Source organism: Pyxicephalus adspersus, chromosome 2 (assembly GCF_032062135.1).
Source record: "Pyxicephalus adspersus chromosome 2, UCB_Pads_2.0, whole genome shotgun sequence".
NCBI lineage: Eukaryota > Metazoa > Chordata > Amphibia > Anura > Pyxicephalidae > Pyxicephalus > Pyxicephalus adspersus.
In genome coordinates, this window is record NC_092859.1 from 127,120,348 (window position 1) to 127,147,436 (window position 27,089).

Genomic DNA, 27,089 nt, shown 5'->3' on the forward strand with positions numbered 1-27,089 from the left:
ATTTGAACTTATTTCAAAACCTAATAAACAGTTCCAAACTTTAATGTTTTGTTCATGCAGACTTCAGCCTGTATAATAGTGTGCTTGTGCACAGGAAACATTTGTAAAGCCTTTGGCAAGCTTTGAGTACCTTTGCTGAAGCTTTTTAGACGCCATTCCACTCCAGTTAGGAAAAGTTAAAAACCTTTCCTAATGGCAGCATTAAACAAGCTGCTATCAGGCTTCAGTGCTTCTGTAAATATGTGGAAAGCATGCTGAGGTCTGTTAGCTACTACTTTAAAATGACAGTAAGCTCTTGGCATTAAGATTTTTGTTTAAAATCCACATCCGGGGACTTAAGTTTCCTTAAGAGGCTTTGCAGACCTTTGCTTTCTGGTAAGGTACATCAGTGTGCATTGCAACACCTCAGTGCATAAACCTTTTGCATTGCATAGTAATGTCTGCGCTGTACCAGGCCATATAGCTCTGAAAAACAGATTCAACAAAGCTGCTTGCCAAAAGCTTTAGAAATTATTTAAAAAAAAACTTTCTCTACACATTGCATTTTAACAAGGGAAAACCTAAAAAAAGGTCTAACAGTTTTCATAGTGTTTTATATAGTGTAGGGCCTAAAACTTTTGTGGTTAGATGGTTAATATAGGTAGATTCCTCATAACAAGAATACTAGTCATAGGCATAGTACATTATGTACAACTGGATCCAAAAACAAACGTACACAAAGTGTATTTTTCTTTATATATTGCAGTTAGAGGCGGATGACCTGGCAACTAGCTTAAAAACAACAGAAGTGCAAAATAGGAATCTTGTTGTGGAAAACCAGCACCTTAGGGAGTCATTAGAAAAAGAAGAACATGCTTTATCGTCTCTTAAAGAAGAACTTAGGAAATTGAGAGAGCAGATTAGAAACCTAGAAGAAAAAGGAAGGCGTGAGACAATACAGTCAGAAAACCAGAAGCTAAAAGAACACTTAAAAGAGGAGCGGCAAAAGATCCGGAGTTTCCGAACTCAGAAGGAAGCGCTACTAACAGAAGCCCAAGTTCTCAGGAAAGAACTTGACAACGAGAGGCAAATTACAGATTCTCTGAAGGTGGAGCTGGAGGAGATATATAATAGGAGAACCTCTGGTGTCCCTTATGATGCTGTCAGGAACAACCAAGAAATTGAACATTTAAAGAATCGCTTTTCTGAATTAGAAAAAAAACTAACTTTTGAACAACAAAGGTCAGATTTATGGGAACGGCTTTACATTGAAGCCAAGGAAGAAAATGAAAAACAAGATGGCAAAAATCCACACATTCATCAGGAATCAGAAAATTCTAATGACGGTAAATCAACAAGTAAACAAAAAAAGAGAAATAAAGCTACATTTTTCAACTCGGTCAAAGACACTTTTGATGCAGTGAAAAACTCGACCAAAGAATTTGTGAGGCATCATAAGGAAAAAATCAAACAGGCAAAAGAAGCTGTGAAGGAGAATTTGAAGAAATTTTCTGATTCGGTGAAAACAACATTCCGGCACTTTAAAGACTCAACCAGAAACATGTTTGACAAAAACCGCTACAGAAAACATGCAGACAGAAGAAGGGAGGAAACCAAAGAAGCACACACTGTACGTCGAGAGTTCAGGCCTGGCTTTGAGAAAAACCTTCCCAACAAAGCTACAGCCACTGAGCACACGTATAAACACCCACAAGGTGCTCATAAAACTGAGGACTTTGAAGATGCAGCCACTCAGCCTTTAAATGATAGAGAAACAACCAAAAGCCACCATCAAAAGGGTTGTTCTGATGTTTTTGAATGTGCTCACCAAGAATCTATTGGCCTCTTTAACAAGATGCTGGACCCTGTGAGAGTAGAAGAATTCCATGATTTAATGCAAGTCTATTTACAAGAGCAAGTGGATAATTTTCGACACTGGAAAGAACTGGAACAGTTCATTAGTAAATTTTTTCATAATGGTGTTTTTATTCATGATCAGATGCTTTTTACTGATTTTGTAAATGATGTTGAAGATTACCTTGAGGATATGAAGGAATATCAAACTAACACTGGTGGAATATTTGAGGACCTCGATGAATTTGTTTACAGACATTTCTTTGGAATTGCTTATTCCACACCATATGGACCAAGGTTAGTTTATGCTTTAAAATATCAACATATTGGAGCTGTCACAGGTTTTAGTAAACAAGCTTTGATCAGTTCTCATTATTAGTACTTCTGTTTTCAGTAGTTTACTTATCCAAATAGTAGTCCAGGTTCTTTCAAACCATGCTGTGTAATAAGGGCCATAGCTTTCTAGGCCTCATTCACAGATCCATTGTTTAAGGTGTCTTAGAGGTCATTGGGAATCAGCTTCATTAGATAGGTGGTCAGTGATTCAGAGCACAGATGGGTTTAGGGGACCCTGAACTACAGGCAGAAATATTTTGGAATACATTACATATTCAGTTACCTAAAGTAGGTCAATGTGTAAACGTTATACTGTAATGAAGGTTTATTTGAGGTTATCTGTAAAATGATATCAAGGTAGAGAGTAATGATTACACAGCTCAACAAAAAATGTTTTTCACTTGCCAAGGATTTTTCAATATATTTAGTGTATTTCAGGTCTGCTGAATCCAGATATGACATCAGTTTCATTGAATTGGCTCTAGTTCTTGTGATACAGGAATAGGAATAGATGATTTTACCAACAACAAATGTTAACACAGCATAATATTATCAATCTTTATTTACACTGATGTTTTGCATTTTATATAATAAATGTAGCATTATTTTCATAAAACTTTAATTTCCCTTCTTTTTATTCTTACATTTTCTTTTTTACAGAAATATGAGTTCTTCAAGAATTTGTTTAAATGACCCTAATGTATTTTGCTACATTTCTGGTGAATATTCTTAGCAAAAACAGAGAAGAAACATTACAGAATTTGTGAAACAAGCATATCTTGCATATTTTGATATTAAACTGGGGGACCAAGATAAGTATTGGGCTCCCCATATGGTATGCAAAACTTGTGTAGAGTGTCTACGTCAGTGGAAAAATGGAAAACTGAAAATATTGAAGTTTGGTGTACCTATGGCATAGCGAGAGCCCAAAAATCATCATATTGATTGTTATTTTTGTGCTGTAAATGTAAAAAGTTACAAGAAAAACAAATGGGAGTACTCTGATTTGGAATCAGCAAGACGACCTGTCCCGCATGGTGCTGATGTTCCCATACCAGTGTTCAGTACACTCCCTGATATTCCTGTATCTGACTTGGAGGATATACAGGGTTTGGAGTGTAATCCAGGAGTTAGCAGTGGAAGTGAATATGAAGGAAGTGTTTCATCAAACCAGCAGTTCTCCCAAGAAGAGCTCAATGATTTATTACGGGACCTAAGTCTGTCAAAAAAAGCATCTAAACTTTTAGCTTCCAGGCTAAAAGAAAAAAACTGTCTGAGACCGGAAGTTGAAATATTAGTTTATAAGACAAAAGAGGTGACACTCGTACCATATTTTAGTGAAGATGGAGCCTTCGTATACTGTTGTAACATCCCTGGACTACTATACTAGCCCATATGGTAATACCAGAATACCGAGCAGAAGACTGGCGGCTTTTCATAGACCGTTCCACTCGAAGTTTGAAATCTGTTTTACTGCATAATGGCAACTGCTATGCATAAATTCCAATTGGTCACTCAACAAAACTTAAGAATAAGAAAATATCAAAATGGTCTTAGAAAAGCTTTGCTGTTATGAACACCAATGGTCCATATGTGTTGATTTAAAATGGTGAACTTCCTACTTGGACAGCAAAGTGGATACACAAAGTACCCATGTTTCATCTGCTTGTGGGATAGTAGAGCAAAGCAGGATCACTGGAAAAAAGTGACATGGCCTCCAAGGGAAAACATGAAAAAAGGTTCAGCGAAATTATTACCGAGCCAATGGTTGACAAAGAAAAAATCATTCTTCCTCCACTACACATAAAGTTGGGATTAATGAAACAATTCGGTAAAGCTCCGAACAAGGACGATGATTGCTTCAAATACATTTGTAGATTCTTCCCTGAAGTACTGAAAATTAAAAAGCAGGAACCTTTGATGGACCCCAGATTTGGAAACTGATGCTTCAAATTTCACAAGTTACATGACTGATACTGAAGCTTCTGCCTGGCACAGCTATGTCATGGTTGTCAAGAAGTTCTTGGGTAACCATAAAGCACAAAATGATGAAGAACTGGTACAAAACTTGCTCTTAAACTTTAAAAATGTAGGTGCTACTATGAGCATAAAGGTACACTATCTCCATAGCCATTTGCAAAAATTTCCAGAAAACCTTGGTGATTTCAGTGAGGAACAAGGGGACAGGTTCCATCAAGATATAAAGGTGATGGAAGAAAGGTATCAGGGCGGATGGGATAGACACATGATGGCTGACTACTGCTGGAGCCTTCAACGTGATTGTCCTGATCATCAGCATAAAAGGAAATCATACAGAGTTTTTCAATGACTTCTTTGTGATTAGTTCTGTAAATATATAGAATATATTGACATAAAGTATTTACAAAAATTTGTATATATAGGCATATCTAGTTTAACTTTGCTTAATTTTTCATGTTTCATTAGTTTTTTATGAGGTTATTATTGAGGTCATTATTTCAAAAACTAGAGCCAATCTAGCAAAACCAAAACCATATTTGGAATCTGTGCATCAAACATAACCTAAAATGACTTTAATCTGTTTGGCAAGAAAATGTTTGTTGACCAGTGTTATTATTATAAATACAGTATTTATAAAGCTCCAAGATATTAGGCAGTGCTGTACATTAATAGGGGTGACAGTCCTGACAGTGACAGTAAGATACAAACAATGACGCAGAAGGAGGAGAGGACCCTGCCCCGTAAAGCTTAAAATATAGGAGGTGGGAGATAGTTGCACACAAGAGGTGGGGGGATAATTTTTTTTTTTGGATTAGGAATTGTATTACGAAATATAAAACTTTAACTGTGCCCAAACTAATCCATAGCTGCAGTTCCCGTCTTCAGCACCCTGTACGCATTCTGCCTCCATGACCTAAATATTTGTATAACCAAATCAGAATGAGTACAGCAGTGACAACCTGGTTTCAAAATGTCTGCACATTTCCAGGTATTTTTTTTATGTAATACTGTATACATGTCAAAGTTTCTCACACTTAAATTTTTTTAAGTTACCAAATGGTGCATGGCCATAAAACAGAACTCCAGGTAACCAGAGAATAATATAGTAGATTTGGGAACAGCTAAATAAATTGTAATTGTGTCCAGCCATTGTAATGATTTCCACCCTTCTGCCACACTGTATAGCCAGGAAATCAACTGTTTTATCTCTTTGTTCCGCTAGGGGGCTGTTCTCACTATTCGTGATGTGTTGTAGTTTGGGCAATACAACATTCCTAAAAATGCAGGGATATCTACCTGCTCATAGAATGCTCTGTCTGCAGTTCTTTTTGTTGCAATGCAGTGTGCTTTAAAAAAGGGAGACCGAAGAAGGAAATAACTCTGGAAGATGCAAAACCAAACCAAAAAATATTGCCTACCTGCCTGTGCTTTAGGTTACAGGACTGTAAAAAACAAGAATCCCAGATAATGGTACTTTTAACGGATTCTTAGGAGGAGGTTGTGGTCCACTGTGCTGTGTTAATAATGTGTGAACAAGCACACAAACACAGCACAGGTATGCATCCTCGCATACTGCCATGCAGGTGCACTGGGTGCCAATTATAATATAGGCATCATTTTGCACTTATTGTTCTTGTCACCATTGTGTTTGAATGGGTTGTAATTCTCCGTTACTATGCCAAATAACATAACTGTAGCCTGCACAGATTTCTTTTGTCATGTATGAGTGCTTACCCATAATTTTATTTATTATTGTCTTTTAGGAAACCTGAAAAAATACCTCCATACAAAGAAAGAAAACAGGGAGAGAAGCATCAACCTCGATATAAAAGGGAAGGTAAATGGCAAAAGCATGGGCGTGCCAATGGAAGACACATGGCCAATGTTGAAATAGAATTGGGGCAGTTGCCCTTTGATCCAAAATATTAAATAGCATGAATCACTTTTAATCATATAGTTTAGCCCTAGAGCCAGGATATGCAGTCGGTTACTCTTAATCTCTCTTGCCTCTTAAAGCTTAAAAAAACTGCAGGGGGACTTTCAAAGAAAGGCACAGTGACGGGCAGGTCCTTACGGAGCTATAATAATCTGCAAATTTGTGATTCTTGTGCCATCATGTGATCAGAGTACATTCTAAACATGTGTGGGCTAACACTGACCTCTAGATGAGAATTCACACACTTGTCATCTATTTAACAGTCTATTTTAGATTTACCAAAACTATGTTGTGTAAAGGTCTGCTTATACAAGCCATTCATTTTATATCCAATCAATCAGGTTGGCCATTCCACTACAGAGTTATTGGTAAAGCTAAAAGAAACTTTCATTTGATCTTAGCCCACTTCAGACTCCGCACTGACTGTCCTTGTGCCTTTATTTCTAAATTACCCCCACGGGCCTGTTATCCTGGCTCTACCTGGCTGGTGCTCTCTCTTGTGAAATCTGTTTAAGCTTTGCTATATTTTTATTTAGTAATGAACAGATTACTTTTGGTTGCTTGCATGATTCCATGACATTTCTGATCCTCGAATCACAAGTAATTGTCTCTAATGTGTTGCTGTGCTAATAGATGTGCAGTGTTAAGTTTGTTTTCCTAATAACAGAATTTGCGCTGTTAATTTGTAATGTTCTTTCCTATTTGATTTTTTGCGGTTCAAAAAAAAGTTGGTTCTCGGTGTTGGCAAGAAAAAAAAAGACACTGAATTTAAAAAAAATAAAAAATAACCTTTATTTAAAATGATCTTTTGCTTTTGTGTCTCTGGTTTATACTACATACACGCACATTTCTATATTCAGTAGTTGTTATTTAGCCCTGAGGGAATTGTCTGGTCCATGTATTGCCCTCAAAGGGCAAAATATCTGTTCACAGTGATCAAGTGATCTGAGGTATGTTTGTAGGAATGGCACTTTACTATTAACATTGCATCTTCATGTCCTGTTAGGAACAGATCTCCTTATGATGATGACAAAACGCAGCATCCTTCATTTTAGGTCTCGCTCATACATGTATATATGGCTTCCTATTCGACCATCCGGCACATGAGTATGGAATACAGAGGCCTTCCTTACATAACTGTTTGTAGTCAGAAATGTACTTATTTCCTGTGTACAAAAAAAAAAAAGGTTGATTAGTATTTAGTGGCTCAGACAGATTATGGATAAACAGTGTTTATCTGCTCAGAAGTAGATTTGTACTGGACCACAAATGTTCCCACATCAACTAATAGGAGCTCTAATATTACAGGACTGGACATCACTATGTTAACACAAGAGGAACAGAAAACATTGAATGAGGAGATTTGATGAGTAAAGACATGGATCCTAATTCTAATCTTCATTTTACACTCTGATGCTGATTAATGTTTTTGTCCTACATTGAATATTGAGGACCCGGTGGAGCTAAGAGTGCATTGGAGGAACAACTGATGCAATTTTATTATAATTTTGTTAAAAAAAAAGCACCACTGACTTTTAAAACAGCAATGTACTGTATTTCCCCATGTATACGCACTTTGTTTCGAAAAATGTGGGGTCTAAGATAGATGCGTCCTATACAATGGAAGATTATTTATTTACTTGCAATTCATGCTTTATCGTGCTTGTTTTTACAATATTTTTTTTATTGTGGTTATACAGCTACGGATGCCTACGCAGCCCACTTACGCTATGAAGGTAATAAAGCCACGGCTCTCAAAAGATTTTCATACAGTGCTAAATTCAAGTTAAAAATGATCCAAGTTTGCAAAAGTGAATGGAAAATGTGCTGCTGAACGTAAATTTGGTCCTCCTATAATTGAGAAAACAATCAGAGACTGGCTACGGGAAGAAGAAGAAGGCCATGGGAGGCAAGTCAGCAAAATGGCCTGATTTGGAGAGGGAATTAAAGATATGGGTTGAAGAGCAAAGGGCAATCGGAATTCCTGTGTCTACAAAGATGGTTGAGCATTTGGCAAGAAGAATTGCTGGTAAAAAATGAAAAACTGAATTCAAAGGAGGACACTATTGGTGCTTCAGGTACATGAAACGACATGGACTAAGCATGCGTACACGCAGCAGACTTGCCCAAAAGATGCCTGAAAGCTATCAGCAGAAGGTCTTTGAATTTCATCAGTTTGTCATTCAATGTCGGAAAACACATCACTTTAAGTTGGGACAGATTGCAAATTTGGACGAAGTCCCCCTTTAATTTGATGTACAAAGTAACAGAACTGTTGATAGGAAGGGGTGAAGACTAACTGTGAAGACATGAAAAGAGCCATTATACAGTTGTTCTAGCTTGTTGTGCCGACGGAACCAAGCTGCCTCCTATGCTAAATTTCAAACGCAAAACAATGCCAAAAGAAGACATTCCTCGAGGAGTGATTGTCCATGTTCATGACAAAGGTTGGATGGATCAGGATGGGATGAAGATCTGGTTTGAGAAAGTTTGGAGCAGAGACCGGGTGAACTCTTTTGCAAACCTGCCCTATGGGTGCTTGATCAGTTCAGGGTACACATAAAATAAAACAAAGACGATTGCTGCAGAGAAGAAAACAAAACTTGCAGTCATACCTGGAGGCTTGACATCCAAGCTCCAACCACTTGATGTCAGCATTAACAAACCCTTCTAAGCTGCTATGAGAGAAGAATGGACCCAATGGTTGAAGGCTTCTGGGGACAAATTGACACCAGCAGGAAGAGTAAGGAAACCAACAATGGAAGTTTGTACTTGGGTGAAAAGATCCTGGGATAGTGTGAAGATTGAGATCGTTGTCAAGTCATTTAAGAAGTGTGGCATTTCAAACGCCATAGATGGAACTGAGGATGAGGCAATATATGAAGACAGTGATTTGTCATCAGACACATCAGCCAAAGAACCATCATATTTTTGAGAGTTTTGACAGTGATGAGGGATTGTAATGGATTCTATGATGAATAAAGTTCAATAACATTATGTAATAAAATAATTTTTTTCCAAATTTCGGGTCCCAAAATCAAGGTGTGTCCTATACATGGGAGAATCGTATACATGGGGAAATATGGTACTTTAAAAATGCACTGTTTGCCGCATCAGCTTTAGGCCTTAACAGAGCTGAATGTCAAAAAGCTGGGTGCCACATTGAATTCTTGCTTAATGGAGGTAAACCTAACCACGTGACCTGTCAAAGCACCTGTCCAATTATAGAGCTCTCAAATCCATGTTCCTTCACAGCCTGCACTTCTGCTCAATCTTTACAAATAAAATGAAAGCGTTGGTCATAGCACAAGGATGATGCATTGTCTTTTCTCCATTATAAATATTTTCTTAAAATTTTCTGCATTCGTAGATTTTTTTTCACATTCATTTAGTAAAAAAGTGTAACTGCACTCCTAATGGAATTACACTTATTGTTGCTCTAATACCCCCCCCCCCCCCCCTTAAGTTTATTATCCATCTTTACTCCACTGAGATCGTGGCTGTGCAACCTCACAGCAACCCCTAGATTTTTCTTTCAATTCTTAACAATTGGGTGTCACTCCTGCTGCTCACAAGTACCAGGAAAGTGAAGAATTTGTGCAGCCTCACAGCTAAGATAAGCTGTACAAGACTAGAGAATAGACAATGATGGGACAACATAGGTGATCCAGCAAAACTAGAATTTATTTCCTAAAAATCACTTGCTATTAGTTGGAAATGTTGTTATCCTGGACCAGATCCAATCCAGGTTTGCCATTAAGTATATGACAATAAAGGGGGAGTGGGGATAAATGTAAGTGTGCCAATCTTACCCCACACATTAACACTTGCACAAAGGTAATGTGTTTTGCTATTACAGCCAACCATTTGTAATCAATAAATCTTACTATACTCACCTTTTCTAGAGCACTGAACATTACCAAATGTGTCGGTAGTCTGGAGGTATCATAAAATTCTGCCTTAAGCCAAGCTATGGGGCTCACATAGAAAAGTTCAGCCTCATCCACATACGTGTCAGGGTCTCCAATATTTGGGGGACACTCCAGAAAATTCATCTTTAGAGGGCAGTGTACATGACTAGAAAGAAAAAAAGATAGAACAGGCTGAAATAGAATTTACATACCTATCTTCAATGAGAAAATGTTGTAAAGGTCGGACCCTCTTACCAGGCATATAAAATAGTACATTAGGAGTCATTATATTGACTGTTTAGCAGTGTGGGATTTGTGTTGTGACCAAATACCCAAGTAAAAACTAGTAAAATGAATTTTCATTTACATGACCAATCAGATGCCGGAGAATTTAGAAAATAGCAATTTATCTTTGCCTTTCCTGTGATAACTGCCTGAGCTAATAATATAATGCATGTCAGGTAATTGACAGGGCAGAAATAGCCAAACCTGACTTTTCAACCCCATAGATTGGGCAAGGCTTATTAAAAAAAAAAGGTGGAGATATAACTGCTTTTAAAGGAAAGCATTCCTGGAAAATATTTTCATAGCAAACTTTCAGTACTTCTCACTGCCACAAGACGTCCTCAATCCAATGATCAACAGCAGTCAACCCAGATCTGAGCTCACAGTGTCCTGGACTCCGGCTAGCCTGGGACTGGCTTGTGAATGAAGCAGCTGCACAGTAATAAGCACATATCCCTATCATGAACTGGTAGGCTTCTGCTTGCCTCTCACACTCCATCACTGCTATACAAAGACTGCAAGAGGCAGATACCAGGCCTAATCAAGGTACTTAGACTGCTTGTATTTAAAACCACAATTAATGAGGTGTTAATGATTGTAAAGCTGTGTTCATTTGTTTCTTTTCTATATGCTTGGAGTTTAGCTTTAGAGCACATTTGACATGGATGACTGCAAGTGGAAACCACTACTGAAGTGGAGAAAATGCTAGTAGCATGGATACTTTCTGATTCACAAACAGAGTGAGCTCACAGGTCAGGAAAGTCTGACATCTTTTTCTGCATGTCTGTTCCGGGTCAGTCACTATGACTGGAACCAGTTAAAAATCATTTTAGAAAAGAAACGGTCAGCAATGGCAGGATGCTTTCAAGTCTGAATAGTTAGGTTCTTGTATAAGCTCAGCGAATACTGGTTCTCTTTAAACACTGTCACCTACCTGTAGTGGGGAATGGAATGGCAGGGCATCAGAACCAGGAGGGAGGAATTCTCCTTGTTACACAGCTGCTGGATGTTAGACATTATATCCAGAGCTCCTCTCTGATGTACTAAGCCAGTGTAAAGGGCAGGAAGAAGGTTTGATATCACCAAAAGACCAACAAATGTCTTCTTCCAACGTTTAAAATGAGAAAAGGAGAATCCTGTTTTAAAAAAATAAACACATTTAAAAGTTTGTAAAACTTACATATTTATTTATGAATGTGCCACTAGCAATGACAAATTGTTTACTCCTCTGCTCAGACTAAATTATACCCATACATATATGTCTATAGGAATATAAATACAAATATATGTGATATATGAGTAAGTCGTCTGGTTGTTGAGTCTATACGTATTACATACAAGTGGCCAGCTATAAGTTGTGTTCACTCCCAGTGTCCAGGTTCTGGAATTTATTATTATTATTATTATTATTATTATTATTAATAAACAGGATTTATATAGCGCCAACATATTATACGCAGCGCTGTACAATAAATAGGGATTGCAAATGACAGACTAATACAGACAGTGACACAGGAGGAGAGGACCCTGCCGCGAAGAGCATACAATCTAGTAGGTGAGGGAATTTCACACACAATAGGATGGGAGATATGTAGTGGTGGGAAGTAGTGGTGACAGAAGAAGCCGGGTAGGCAAGTTTGAAAAAATGAGTTTTGAGCGCTCTTTTAAATGAGCAGAAAGTAGGAGCAAGCCGAATAGGACGAGGAAGACCATTCCAGAGAGTTGGAGCAGCTCTAGACTTTTGTAGCTGTTTGGTGTGGTTGTTGAGCCAGGGTCGGGGGTTGGTAGGGCGGGGATAGCGGAAGGTGGCAGGAGCAACACTATCCAAAGCCAGGGAAAAAGAGTGGTTTAACATGGTGGCAGCTTTGTCTGGGGAGGTGATTTTGGAGAGGTAGGGGGTTAGGGACGCAAGGCAGTTTGAGAAAAGGTTGTAGTCAAGGTTACGGATATCTCTCTGCCATTGACCAAGTCTGGGATGTGGCAAGGGAGGGCAAGGGTTTGATAGGTTGAAAGTGATAAGGTTATGATCAGAGAGGGGGAATGGTGAGTTGTCAAGGAGGTTGAGTTTAGAAAATACCAGGTCTAAAGTGTGTCCGGCTATGTGTGTGGGGCCATTGATGTGCTGTGTGAGTCCAAATGAGGAGGTAATGGAGGGCAGTTTGGCTGAGGAGGGAAGGTTGGGCTCATCCATTGCAACATTAAAATCACCAAGAATTAGGGTGGGCATAGTTGTGAAAGCACTGTGATGTCCTTAAGTGAACCCGTCACAAACCCTACAGGATATAATTACATTTCTGATATGTCACATTATACAGCTACAGTGTAATATTTCAGAAATCCTTGTGCTTCAGGAAGTGACTATACCCAGGCAGATATGATGTCAGCCAGCTCTAAGCATTTTCTACACCCCCAGTAAATCACAAGCTAGGAGGCTGCAAATGGACTGAATTGTGTCACCCAGCCACTGCACATGAACCTGGATTTAAATGATCACATTGCAATTATTGTTATATCTTTAATATATGCTCTGATACAAATGCATAGCTTTTGCACACTACCATATGTATTCTTTGAGAATCTGTACAGTGGCATTACAAAACTTCAAGTACATATAGCCAGGTTATAGACATTCAAATAGTTAAAGCTTAACTCCAATCAAACTCTTTTTATATAAGTGAAAATACCATTCTCCTGGTTTACCTAATTCAATCACTGCTTCCAACAGTAATGTAGTGGGTTTAATTATCAATAAATCAATTTGTTCTGGGCCACGGCTTTAGTTTAAAGCTCGTCACTGCTCTCTCCCCTTTTTTGTCAAGCAGTTTTTGTTGCTGGAAATGATCTTTCATGATAATTTCCAGCGACAAGTGACAGGTTGTAATCCGTTGTTCATGGATCCCACAGGACGGATCTATGAATGACGTGGGGTGACAGCTGTACACATATCAGTTTCTTGCCAAAGGTGAGCCCGACCGTTCATTCCCGAGTGAGAATCATCTTCCCATTGTGCACTGACATCATCATAACTGCAGCTTAGAGTAAGTGGATCTGGGCTGTGGTTGGCAGCTATGTGAGTGAATAAAAAGGAGAAAAGAACATTCCTTTAACCTACCATATGTAAGCGGAGCTCAGATCCCTCCCACCAGCAGCCACATATCCCCAGATTAGCCAGAACAATGAAATGTAGAAATTTTACAAGCGGTGCAGAGGCGAATGGGAAGAAGATGCTACCAGGAAAAATATATTGTCATCCTGGAGTTCAGATTTAAATCTTGCTAAAGAGCTTTTAAATGAAGTGTTTTTGTTATCATCCTCTTACCACAAAAGATCATGCAGAGCGGCAACACTGGATAGATAAACCGAAATTCTTTATGGCTTAAAAAGCTAAAAAGGTAAAAAAAATTATGTTAACTTAATATTAAAATCTACCATTATTGTAACCCAATATCAGGAGATCATTTTCCTCTGTGGTATAATCACACAATCAGAATATGGAGATCATGGCATGGTAACCGGTGTGATTTGTACATAGGGCCTGATTTATTAACACTCTCCAAGGTTGGAGAGGATACACTTTCCTCAGTGAAGCTGGGTGATCTAGCAAACCTGGAATGGATCCGGTCCAGGATTGAAAACACTTGCTAGTGAATAACAAAGGACCTTAAAGTATTTCATTCCAGGTTTGCTGGATCACCCAGCTTCACTGATGAAAGTGTATCCTCTCTAGCCTTGGAGAGCGTTAATAAATCAGGCCCATTGTGTGTGTATTCTACACTCATAGATTTCATGTAACCTTTGGAGATGGAAAACAGTATAGAAGCTTAAATGTAAAAAAATATCTAGTAACTTGGGCAATCTTTGTATTACTCATAGTTACTTTTCAAATAGATTATGTATCAAGCTTAGATTTCAGGTAAAAGCACAGAAAAATCAAGTTGTGAATGCTTACTTGTAGCTTTTTGTGGCACAATGGTGATGTGCCATTGAACTTGCTAAGAAATTTGACCACTCCGGGAAGAGTCAGTTTGCCAACATTCACCCCTGCCCTCCACTCCTGTAACATTATAGCTCTTTTTGGGAGGTTCCAGTTACTGTCTGGGCTTGCCCTGTTCCTCTGTCCCTCTCCTCACCTTCATAACCCTTTATGTAGCTGCAGTATGAATATACTATAGTGTGTCCCTTGAGTGCCAGATCTCAGTCTGCTGGGGCTGCTGGCATCACATTCAAGATGACAACACCCAGCAGCAGTCTTCAGGCTTTGAAGTCTACACAAAGGAGGCTTTTACAAGCAAATACAGTAGAACCTGTTATGCGTAACTCAGATAACCGCCACCCAACAGCTACGCTTTCTTGATTGCTCCTCCAGCCCCAGCAGAGCTGTGGCATGTGTTCTGCATCCAGCGCTCTGCTGATCGGCTGAGAAAAAGGGAAACCCAGATGACGCTTGAGCCGTCATCAGGGTTTCCCTTTTCTCAGCCATTCAGCACTATACTTGAATGGGGATATTTGTCTCATTTAAATTACATAAAATGCACATAAGAGTGTTGTAAAGAAAATAATGACATCTAGAAAATCTAAAAATTTATAAAGCAGTAAGTATCACAATTCATTACAGCCGAATCAATAACTGTAATGTAAAATACATGCACCACAAAATTTACCTATGGTGAATGTTTAGTAAATGTCACATTCACTGCTTTATAAATATTCACCGCAGTGCCTTGCTTACCTGTATATTAGCAAAGTCCAAGCTATGGCTACTAAAAGCACTCTGTATCTTCTTGGTGCCACCACAGTGCCATGTACAAAGAATGGTAAGTGTGTGCCAATGATGACTGGAAATCCTTGGCTGATGTACCAGTGCCAGGGATGAGAGCCATAGAAAGATCCGATATTTTGTAGAACATTAAACTTTAGAAAATTCCATTGAACAAATGTCCACTAGAAAAAAAACGTCAGATGTTTTGAACAGGAATACTAAAAGCACAATTAAAACTTAAATATAATAAAGATTAAACTACCTTCAACCTGCAACTGAACATTTTAAAGATCTTTTTCAAATGACCCCTAAAACTATTAGTTTTGGCTGCTATTCTTAACCCCAGCACTGTCCACGGCAGTAAATTATTTACACCACTAGATGTCCTCAGTTTTCTGAATTAAATGATGTTTAGTGTCATTCAGTAAAACTAAGAACATTCTGCCCACTGCAGTAATTTATTTCCACTATTAGATGTCCTCTGTTTTCTGAATTAAATTTTGTCCAGTGTCATTCATTGTGTGTGCAGAGCATCATGGACCCTCCCTTGAGGAGCGTTTCCCCTGATGCCTTGTACTTCCAGTGTAATGATGCACAGAGAGGCCACAGCATCATCAAATTAGTGTTCTCTGCCATTGGGTAGAGAAAAAGGATAAGTATAAAAACATACAGAAGAAGTGCCTTCAGCGAAATGTGGGGAAACACTGGAAGCCAGGGGCTGGGCATTGATATTTCAAATGCAAACTGTAAATGCACTTGATTTGTACAATACCTGATAACTCTCAAGGCTGCAAACAGACAATGCAAAAGTCAAGGAAAATTTGTTGGAACAATATTAGATTATCCCTAATGATCACATATAAAGAGTTCATAGTATTATCACATGTAACACTGATGTTGTATTAGTAACATTTACGTATTATTAGGTTTTGCTGATCATCTTCAGGTTCTATTCCAGTAACAGAAACGTGGTGGAAATAAATGATTTACAGTATATTGGTTTAGCTGCCTTCTCACAGTTTGGGTCACATGATGCAGCATAGAAACTTCTACATAAAAAAAAGACAATGAAAGGTAAAAAGTGTTTTCCTGCACCACTCATCCCTGCAGCCCTTGGAACATACTAATCTAATATGGGTGCATGGATTTCTTGTAGGCAGAATTACTCAGTGTTCTCCCCAGAGCCTTTTAGTTGGGTCACAATACAGGGGCTGAAACCCACCTATAATTTCTTCCCACAAGGTTAAAAAAAATCTGAATTGAACACTGACTACTGATTATTATCATTACTAAACAGGATTTATATAGCGCCAACATATTACGCAGTGCTGTACATTAAATAGGGATTGCAAATGACAGACTAATACAGACAGTGATACAGGAGGAGAGAACCCTGCCTCGAAGAGCTTACAATCTAATGGGGACTGATAACAAAAGTACTGCCTATGCAATGGATATGACAACAGAAGACAGGATGTGTTGTGAGGGCCATCAGGAGGTGCCAATGAGGGGATCAGAAATGACAATCCGGAAGTATCAGTTTTCAAGTTGGCTAAGCTAAGCAAGTATCATGATGATGCATGTACATACAGTGTATATATAAATTGTATATTAATAAAATTTATAATAAGTAGTAAAAATACACACACACACTCACTTTACAGTCCTCCTATGTGTCTATAGTAAATGTGCTCACAATGCGACGTATACTATTGTATATGGTAAATGCACATTTATTGTGTGATAATACAGTCGAATTATATATAAAATGTCATGAAATTGAACCTTAAGTGTCCACTGAAACATACCTTACCAAAAAATATCCTGTCAATTATCAGCGAGGTCCCAAAAGTAAAGAGTCTGCAAAATACACATGTAATTAATATTCAGACATGGTCAGTGAAAAGGTAATATAGTTAGTGAAATGTTCATGCATTTCTATCATAGAGGATCCCTGCAGAACAGTTTTACACATTTTTTGATTATGAACCAGAATTCCCCACTTTCATTCTTCAGTGATAAAAAATAATGAATAATATGTTGATCGTACTTAATTTGGGATTCTGCTCTACACAGATTTAGGGGGAATGAAATTTAGGAGCTCGGTAGTAGCACCTTTAAAAAAGGAATGAGCTCCAATCTGTTCATTGCTCTTTTATAGATGAAGCTCTTATGGATGAACTGCCTTCACCAAAGGGCTTGAGGAGGCAGTGTGGCTTCCACACATATTTGTAAACGTATGTAACGAAAAACTCTGTTCTGAAACAGTGTATTTTTTTTTTTTTTTTGCAGGATAGTTGGTAAGTGTTGTCAGAAATATTTCTCTTGTTTTAAAACACTTACCTATATTCCAAGTTATCCATGAGGACCTACAGTACTGTATATACATTGAAAATTAATCCATGGGATACAGCAAGGTGATCAACCAAAAACCACTGAAGCAGTAAATACTTAAAAAAGCCATCAATGACCTCTAGCTGCAGCCACTCTGGAAAAGTTAATTCTCAAGGTAGCAGCTTTAAAATTCACAGTTTTATTTTCTTTCTATAGCTCAGTTTCTCTGGGCAGCAGTGACTGGCATTCTTCCAGCCTTCCAACCTTTGATGTAACTTGAATGTTTCTTGAACTGTTTCTAATGAGAACTTTAGGGATGAACTGCTGCTCCACAGTGTCTAATTACAAAGGTCAAAAGATTTTTGATTGCTAATTTATTAGATGTAAATATTCAAATGTCCATTGCATGTTTAAAACAGAGGTTTTATTTTATTTTGAAGCCCAAAGTCTATTAGCACAAAATATGGAACATAAGCCATATAGATAATTTAATGCTAATAGTGAACCCCTTATAAGACAAAAAACTTTATGTGCTCATCTAAAGTCAGAAGATGGATCTCAGTCAGTACAAGACATGCAGCATTACACAATATCTATTTTTTGAGTATTGCTACAGTCTATATAGTGTTTGGGGTTTCCTGCTTTAGGTAACATAGATTTTAAGATATCTAAATCTATCATAAATCTAGTAAATGAAAAGAATTACAGTATGTTGTTCACATGCAATGTAAGGACTCACCCGACAGGTAAACAGTGTTGTACCACCAAATCTAGTTTTTTTGTCTCTTTAAAGAAGTGATAGACGAGAAGGGGAATCCAAAGAATGATAGCCGTTGGTCGGATCAGAAAAGCCAAAGCCACAAAAAGCAAATACTTTGTACTAGAAAAAAGAATACCAAGATTTAGAATGACAATACACAGCTAAACTAATGTAAGAAGTCAACCATCTAGCTTTTTATTTACCTGCTCTTTGTAGGGGAACCTTCTAGGGGGAAGGAATACAAAGCCAAAGTGCCAAGTACAGCTTCCATGGTGTTTGTGAGAGTTCTTGTGCAACAATACCACGTGAACCAGGAACACAGCTGGCAAAAGTACTGAAAAGAAGAAGAAGTGCATAGTATTGAGGTGATACACAACACAAATATCACAGTGACTGATAATGCTATTGATCTATTAAAGCTCTCCAAAACCAGAGAAAAAAATGGAAAGAAAAATGGGAGAACCTGGGTAAACCAGCAAACCTGGAATCGATTTCTTAAAATCATTTGCTGTGAAATCATTGGTGAAGGATATTCTGAACGGCCTAGGCTATAACAGATTTGACAATTTGCTCTTTTTCTCTTTCCCATCCATATCGGAAATTTATAGATTGATAAGGGATTATTTTACCGAATCCCTGCTGTCAACGAATGTGAGCAGGAGCTACAGTTGGAAGATGCAGTTTCTATTGCGACCAGAGGCTACCAAGAAGTATGCAAAGTAATGATAAATAAAATATGGAGAGAGACACAATTTAGGCTACTTTATAGGGCATATCAAGTCTTTAGGGGTTCTGAAGGGTCGCGATCTGTGTCTGCACTTGATTTTACATGCCCTAAGTGTAAAGCCCCGTTGGCTACATTGGTTTATTGACTATGGTTATGCCCCTTGATTAAATGTTACTGGCAGAGAATTTTGCAGTATATCTGGAAAGTAATGGGATGTTTTCTCCTGGCTAACCTTAGCCTATGTTTGTTGGGATGCTGGGATGATCTATCAGAGGTTATTCAAGGCAAAGGTAGAAGGAGGTGGATCTCTATATGTTTATTGGCAGCAAGAAGATACTTAAGTGTTGGACCGACCCTCTGCCCCCTACACTAGAGACAAATAAAAGTGCGCTGACCACTGTTTTCTCTAAAGCAGCGATCGCCAACTGGTGGTCTATGGCTCTGGCCGCCGGGTGGAAGCACTGGCCAGAACCACAGACCACGTCCCCCGTGCAAATCCCTGGCTCAGGGAAGTGGGCTGGCTATGTTTCACGACACAACCATGGAAGAGAAGGCGAGTTATGGCGTTATGACGTAACTATGGGGAACTATGGCATAACTATCCGATTGACAACCGGCTTCCCACACATGTGCGATCAGGAGCCAGTAATTTTAGTGGTCTGTGGGAACAAAAAGAATGGCGACCGCTGCTCTAAAGAAGCCTTGGATGCTGAAAGGAATGATGATAAATGTGTTAGCAAATTCTTTGACAAATGGTACGCTTTTATACTGTATTCGTTTCCAGAATTGGAACAAAGAAAGATCTTTGAGCCCTTCTTACAATCGACATGGTATATATTGAATGTAACTTCCTGACTGTTCTGTTGGTGATTTGCATAGTTTTTGATTGTACTATCCGCTGTTATACAGAATAAGATTATGGTTTGTGCTCTTTCCCCCCTCCCCTTTTTCCTTTATGTTTGATTTAGTTCAATTACCGTTTATGTTTGGTTATTTTGTATTGTATTGAAAAAAAAAAAGCCAATAATTAGATTTTCAAAAAAAAAAAAAAATTTGCTATTATTTGGGAAATGTTTTCAGTCCTAAGGTTAGCTGGATCACCCAGGTTCTCCCATAAATGATATTCTCTAGTCCTGGAGAGCTTTGATAAATCAGGCCCATTGTATATCAAAACACACTGCAATAAAAAACAAGCTTACAATATAAAGGCTGGAATTAGACTGATTTTTATACATAATCTGATTCTTCTCACTCTTTGTTTTCTACAAATCAACCCTATCCATTATCTATACACTGAACAAAATGATCATTCATCCCCAATTCCATGCATTAATCTTAAAGTGAACCTACCCTAAAATATATCTTTTCATGTCAGGTGCATGCGTGCCGTATATTGTATAAATATGTATTACTGTGTATGTATATATATATAAATGCATATATGTATTACTGTGATACTATTTACATAGAAAGCCTTCATCTCCATTCTACCCAGAAGAACATTGGCATTTTTGTGAAAATGTCACCCTAAGTCACCCTTTATTTCTGGAAGATGTCTTTCTGCCATTGCTGTAATAGGCCATAGAGGAGGCTTGGTTCTGTAGGAGACACAGGGCCTGATTTATTAAAGCTCTCCAAGGCACTTTCTTCAGTGAAGCTTGGTGATCCAGCATCCCTCGAATAGATCTGGTCCAGGATTGAAACATTTGCTAACAAATGTACAGCAAATACTGTATAGTAATAATAATAAGCTCTTCTCACTTTGTGTTATATCTACAGTAAAGATTACAGTAATTGCACATGGGTGGCATTTCATCCATTTTCCACTCTATCCACAATACTAATGCATTATAAAAATACTGATTTTGATTATACTGCATTGTAACCATCACTTGTGCTTATGGGTTATAATACTAAAACATCCAACAATCACATTTTACATACCACCCATTTCGCCACATTCTTATTTTCCAGGCGCTTCATTAGACTGTACAGTCTTACATCTGCAAGACCAGAAACTACGGCTTGTATCAGTCTTGGAATCCAGATCTATGAAAAGATTATTGAGTTTTAGGATGGTTAAAATAGGTTCCAAATGAATATTTAACACAGATATCCTGCACACAGAAAATACAGTGTAATTATCCATTTATTAGGATCAGATTGGATAACACTACTCTTACCAAGGGCATTAACAATGTGTAGTAAAATCACTCCAAACATTTGTTACGCACAGTATAAAACTAACCTAGCCAAATAGCTAAATATGCAACTAAAACCCAACAACTATATTATCTGCAACACTATTTGTATCTTTAGTAACTACTAAGTATCCAGTAGGTTGATACCTTTATACCTCACAGAAAACATTATGGAATACTGGGACATTCACCAAGAAATTTCTCATTAGGACAAATCAGTACGCCCTCTTCTATACAGAATATTGACCCTGCCTTTAGATCACTTGTGTTTTTTATTGGCAACATTGCAATATTCAGGTAATTATTATTTACAACACACATTCTTAGGACACCAAGGTGTCAGCTTGAAATGATACTTTACCTATATATAATATCTTATTGTTCTCCACACTGGATCTATCTAATAATTGTTAGTTTGTAAAAGCAAGAATGTAATAGCACAGCGAACATTTCCATACTTCCCTTTAAATGTAACTATATTGTAAAAAAAAAAAAAAAAAATGTGAGCAGGCGGGTTGCTTATTGCAGAAAGACAGGCGATTTCCCATCTGTAATAAAAAAAAGTGACTGTTTGAAATTTTTAGTAGTCAACTCTTTTTGCTCTTTGTGGGCACTGCCATCTTTACCTGGGTTCAGGATCTTCAGCCAGGCTGGAATAATGTAACTCCTCTACATGCATGTGGAAGTTAATGCATTCCTGGCACCGGGATGTGCCAGAAACATATGCAAAGCTGTGTATGTGCAGCTCAGTGTGCATTATAGAAAGCATTCTGAACAGGCAGGAATAATAATTTCATTGCAGAGAGGACATCACTTTTCCCGTCTGAAATAAACAACCTGCCTGCTTACATTTTATTTATTTTTACAATATCGTTCTCCTTTAACTCATGCAACTAGTATTGCATCCTTCAAACGATAAACCATTAGTTTACCAAATCAGATATTTATGACTCTGAAACATAGAATAGTACATTTTACATACCAAGAACACGACTTCATCCTTGCCAATCCAATCCAAACCTTTATACACAGAGGCAAAGAGAAGCGGGTATGTGAAGCCCCTGAGTCCTTCATTCCATTCCCATGTTAAATAGCCATAATTACTATTGTTAAAGTAAAATAAGATTCATTTCTGATTTGATACATAAAGACAAATACAAAACACTGAATATGTGTATTATACCATTCATAATTGTGCTGCACATTTGTGACCCCCAACTTATTTCTGCATTGTGAATGTACAAGAAGATGTGTAAGGATGTGAGAATGTATAAACTAGAAGAATCAGTTCTTAAGCTAAAGTGACACTTCACTTCCTCCATGTAGTTACATCTCTTGGAAGCAGTCCCAAGAGACAACCACAGCCTAAAATATCACACTTATTCATTAAAACTCCCTGCACTTCCTATCTTCCCTGCATTCCTAGCATTATGTCTACAACTAAATAACCATTTAACGTGTGTAAAATAATCTTATTACACACATTGTATTAATACATAAACTCTGCATGCCAGTACATCTTCAGGAGCACTAAGTAAACCCTGTCTGATCCCAATAGAAATCACACTGACATTACTCTGCAGTAAAGATCCGTTATACCTCCTGCAGCTTAGTTTCCATACATCTTCTTTGATCCGGCAATGCAGCCTTTGGAGTCCCTGGAATGTCAGATACTTCTGTCTACCCTGCATGCATGCAATGGTTTTATGCTACGATCAGTAGTCTTGTAGTGACAGAGGGCGTAGAAGAAGGAAAGAACGGTATGGGCAGGGGATGCTGGCATCTGACACTCAGAAAGTGACAGAGGCTGCACTCAGTATACAGATAGGAGTCCTATTGGAAGATGAGCTGCTCTACTGAAAAACTCTACCAACTAATTTTCAAACTCTAAGACTATGTACACAAGTCAGCTGATTCTCGTCTGATTATTGCTACAGGGCTGATATTTGACAAGAATCTGGTGTGGGTACAGTGCTCATCCGCCGTTGTTCTGGGGTCCGTTTTGGACAACTGCAATGCAAGTGAGGGGAAGAGAGCACAGCGAGGTGCTGCTCCGTCTATCTCCCTCCCTCCCCTCTCCATAGAGCAGAACAGAGCTGTAAGTACAGCACTCATTCATTCATCTTTCAGTCATTTGTCATCGTCAAAATTCCCTTCCAACGACAAAAGTCTAATGTGTGTACGCAGCCTATGTTTGGTTCAGCATTACGTACAGTAAAAAGAATGAATTACTAAAATAAAAAATATTCCTTATCCATGGACAGTGCACACTGTTATTACAATAAAGGATATTTAAAAGTCATATTATGAGCAACTTCTAGTGACTGCCAGTATTCATCTGGAACAAAGCTGGTCTGCACCATGAAGCAATTCAATATTCGAAATGCAATAGTCAGCAAGACGAAGACGACATTTTCTCCAAAGAGACCTAAAGGGGGTAAAGACATTAGTGAAAGATAAATATTATGCTATAAAAAAACAAGAAAATAACAGTAAAACTACAGCTGGTCATTGAACAGTAGAATTTATGAACTTATTCTAGACAGATGATTGTTAACAAGAAATGTTATCAGAGTGAACCATAGTACTCTGAAATGGAAGACAAATGCAATTTGTATGGTGTGAGATGCTACAGATGATGTACAAAGGGAATTTTCCAGGTCCATGTTTTTCAATGGCAGTAATTGATTCCCACAAGGGAATGTTTGAGTGAATGTCTGATTCCCTGTTTTATAGATAGAGACCAAGGTGTTGCATTTTTATTTATGTTACATACAATTACAGTTATGTAAATAGGGGACCCAAAAATTCTCTATTAGCCCTATGGGTTGCAAAGCCTTATGTAGTTTAACATTAAAGCATAAGGTAAGTAATGAAAAGAGAAAGGCTTTTGGGTAACAGAAATCTTTACTATATAGAAAACAAGGTAATGAACTAATCTGAGCTCAACTAATAAAGAGTAGCATGTGCTAAAAAAGCATTATTAACATAGTACAGTGTTGAACCAGAGTGGGAAGAAGCTGTAGGCTGGTGGCAGCCCCAGTATTGTGACCTCATCAGTAACCAGCCCAAAAACAGCCGGATGGTTACTGAAAAGTGCAGGGTGGTGCACCCAGCTAAAAGGGGCTGCAGTAGTAGTATCAAAATATTGTCAAAAAGTTGTAGATGGATATGTTTGTTGCTTTTCCTGACGCTTCATTATATAGCTTCCTTAGGGCAGGGTAGAGACTCAGACTATTTGATGTATTATGAGAAGATTACTAATGGGAAGTCCCAAGGTTTGAAGATACATAGAATGCATGTAGAAGACAAGCAGGAAGGCTAAAGGTTGTAAGGATTCCTAAAGACCCTGGTGCCTACATGTACAGGAAACTTTTTGAAGAATCATAGTACTTTCATAAATATTCAGGGAGCCTAAATATCCAAGATAAAATTATTACAAATTTCTGTGACCATTAATAGTTCCTGGGGTGCCGTCATGAGGAATGGAGTTGCAGTTAAGAAAAACCTTTCTGCAATAAACCTGGCTGCTAGCAGTTTTTTTTATATTTGGGAAATCAACAGCCTCTGCCATGCCGGGAATGCTGGATTCCTGATCTGCCCACTGTGGTTACACCCACCAACCATTACATTACTACAGAACACATTAGTGATGGAGGGCTTGGCAGGTGGAAGCAGTGCAAGTGCCAGGAATGTGACACTACCAGCAGCATGACAGGTGCACGAATATGCAGCAGGACAGCTCAGATATGAGGGGAGGACAGCCTCAGCTTCTATAGGGATCATTTTATCCCTATCAGTGGATTTGTGAAAAGGCAATCTTGCTGCATTTGTTTCAAAGAGGTAAAGGAAATTATCCGGCCATCCAGACAGCACCGCTCACTATAGAAATCGAAATGACGGCAGTATTGTGACCATAAATGTGACCATGATTCATAAAACAGTGATCAGCTTGTATGATCTTATTATTTACCTGCATTTTATAAAATATTTGTGATTGGACTTCACTGACGTGTTCTACAAACCTATAACTGTTGTGATCACCACATTTGTAGTGTTTATGGCCACAATGGTAGCGCTAGGCCCCAGGTTCAAATCTCGGCCAGAACACTTCCTGCATGGAGTTTGCAGGTTCTCCCTGTGTCTGCATGGGTTTCCTCCGGGTACTCCGGTTTCTTCCCACATGCCAAAAACATGCAGTTAGGTTATTTGCCCCCCCCAAATTGGCCTTAGACTGTGGTAATGACATATGACTATGTTAGGGACATTATATTGTGAGCTCCTTTGATGGGACAGCTAGTGACATGACTATGGACTTTGTACAGCACTGCGTAATATGTTGGCACTATATAAATACTGATAAATTATAATAATATATGATACAAGTTATGGACATTTCATACAAATGCTACAATCAGTAAATGAAATACAGTCAAAAAGTCTCCATTGAACAAAATATGACTGCCTTTTATTAAAGTGGTGATCTGGTTTAAGTAAAGAACAAAGAAGCAGAGATCTGTTATTGGATTGCCATTGTTTTATTACCAGGCCCAATAAAATGCATTACAACCCAGGGATATCACTGGAGGATTTCATTCATTCCTGCCTGTGTCCCGGTTACCTTCTCCTATGGAGGCCCCTCTGGTGTCCCTGCTGTACAGTTTGGATTTCCTCTTCCTCAGCTGCACAGAGCGGGTGGAGCCCGGCGTCCTGAAGGCAGACAGAGCTCGGCTTCTGATCTTCTCCATACCAGCTTTGTTGTTGTTGGATACCACGCCCCGTTGTCACTTCCCCACTGACTATATCAACAAGAGGCCGAACCTCTCTGGTGTGTCATAGAGCAGCCCCCATTTTATTGGAGACCAAAGTTACTAAATTCTGAGGCGAGCCTTTACAAAACGGTTCATAATTTTTTCAACCTCCGCGCCATTTTCCGGAAGACTTTCCTATCGCAGCAATCATAGATGCAACACATTGATGAGCTCCAAAAACATGGCGGCGACATTACGGTACAGAAGACAACTCACGTGACCTAGATGCATACCCGCACAACACCACTGTCTTGGGAATTGTCAATCGAGCATAGTGGCTAAATAAAGGTATTTGTACCCTACAACTCTCCATACGTGCTTACGTCACAGTAGAGGAAAGCGTATTGGATTGGAGAGCCTGCGCTTGCTCACTGATCAAGGCCACGTGACATATGTGTCCTCTGCACTTGATAACAGGTAGGCTGACATTGGAAGGGATACAACTTCCAGCATTCCTTTTAGCCAATTTATTCGCCAGCTATTGACACTATCCAGGGCCATTATAATCCTGTCTGTATGTATAACATAAATGTACTAAAAGTGACCCAGAAAGATTTCCTTAGAGAGGAGTGGGAAGTAAATGAACTTGTGTTGTTCATTTGGCTTTTTCTTATTGTGATGTCATTAATTTTTATTTTGCAGATTATTTTTTAAACTAATACTTTTATTACAAATAAAACAATAAAAGTAGATTAGTAATATGTGAGAATCTCAGTAGATGTGTCTAAACAAAGCCCTGAGCTGATTTACTATGTATGGGGCAAGATGTGAGAATTTTATATCTATATAAAATTTTATCTATACATTGGCCTAGGGGTGTACAGTCATTTAGGAAAAAAAGTGCATAGAGGTCCAAGTGTAAATCTATGTACAGATTGTAGATTTTTACCGCCTGATAATAAAAGCTATCGTCTGTACAGCTTTCCTCCAATGTCGATTAGTGATCCATCCTACCAGATCACTATATGACAAGAAGGAACAATTATAATTAAAGCGTACTCAGAAATTTCATTTTACATAAAAGGATGGCCAACCCTTTTATGTAAGGAGAAAGTTCTGTTTTAATTTTTTTTTTTTTTCAAAGAAAAGGGTGCAGCACCACCCCCTAATGTGATCGAGAATGAATGGGAGCGCAAAGCCTCTCAGGATACCTACGTCACGTATCCCGAGAGGCTCTTGGGTGCTCCTTCTGAGTATGCCCGAGCATTTTGGGAAA

At 38.4% G+C, this 27,089-nt stretch overlaps 3 protein-coding genes across 3 annotated transcripts in view; 2 read left to right on the plus strand and 1 right to left on the minus strand.

The window, feature by feature from the left end:
• CCPG1 (cell cycle progression 1) overlaps positions 1 to 6,889 on the plus strand; it is a 33,215-nt gene extending 26,326 nt beyond the window's left edge. Inside the window, exons 9-10 of the mRNA XM_072402352.1 lie at positions 746 to 2,130; positions 5,913 to 6,889. Coding sequence (XP_072258453.1) covers positions 746 to 2,130; positions 5,913 to 6,078 — 1,551 coding nt within the window. The 3' untranslated portion in view covers positions 6,079 to 6,889. The remainder of the gene's footprint in view (positions 1 to 745; positions 2,131 to 5,912) is intronic.
• On the minus strand, positions 6,853 to 25,892 carry PIGB (phosphatidylinositol glycan anchor biosynthesis class B). The gene is made up of 12 exons (XM_072402353.1): positions 25,684 to 25,892; positions 23,355 to 23,490; positions 22,045 to 22,162; positions 20,806 to 20,910; positions 18,338 to 18,468; positions 18,114 to 18,254; positions 16,849 to 16,900; positions 15,011 to 15,222; positions 13,601 to 13,665; positions 11,216 to 11,417; positions 9,982 to 10,162; positions 6,853 to 7,251 (listed from the first exon to the last, which is right to left on the minus strand). The coding sequence occupies exons 1-12, from the start codon at positions 25,808 to 25,810 to the stop codon at positions 7,132 to 7,134; spliced, it is 1,590 nt and encodes a 529-aa protein (XP_072258454.1). The 5' UTR covers positions 25,811 to 25,892; the 3' UTR covers positions 6,853 to 7,131.
• A 227-nt stretch (positions 25,893 to 26,119) lies between these two features.
• Positions 26,120 to 27,089, plus strand: part of PIGBOS1 (PIGB opposite strand 1) — a 5,546-nt gene continuing 4,576 nt past the window's right edge. The window contains exon 1 of the mRNA XM_072402354.1: positions 26,120 to 26,290. The gene's annotated coding sequence lies outside the window, so the exon portion shown is untranslated. The remainder of the gene's footprint in view (positions 26,291 to 27,089) is intronic.

What these genes read in the sequence shown, in the direction of transcription:
- PIGB (XM_072402353.1), bottom strand. Translation starts at nt 25,810, where the DNA reads ATGGAGAAGATCAGAAGCCGAGCTCTGTCTGCCTTCAGGACGCCGGGC. An exon ending in GCTCATAATATGACTTTTAA is followed by an intron (nt 22,163 to 23,354) that starts ATATCCTTTATT and finishes TAACAATAGTAA; the next exon opens with TTATGGCTATTTAACATGGG. An exon ending in CATTCCATTCCCCACTACAG is followed by an intron (nt 10,163 to 11,215) that starts GTAGGTGACAGT and finishes TTTTCTTTCTAG; the next exon opens with TCATGTACACTGCCCTCTAA.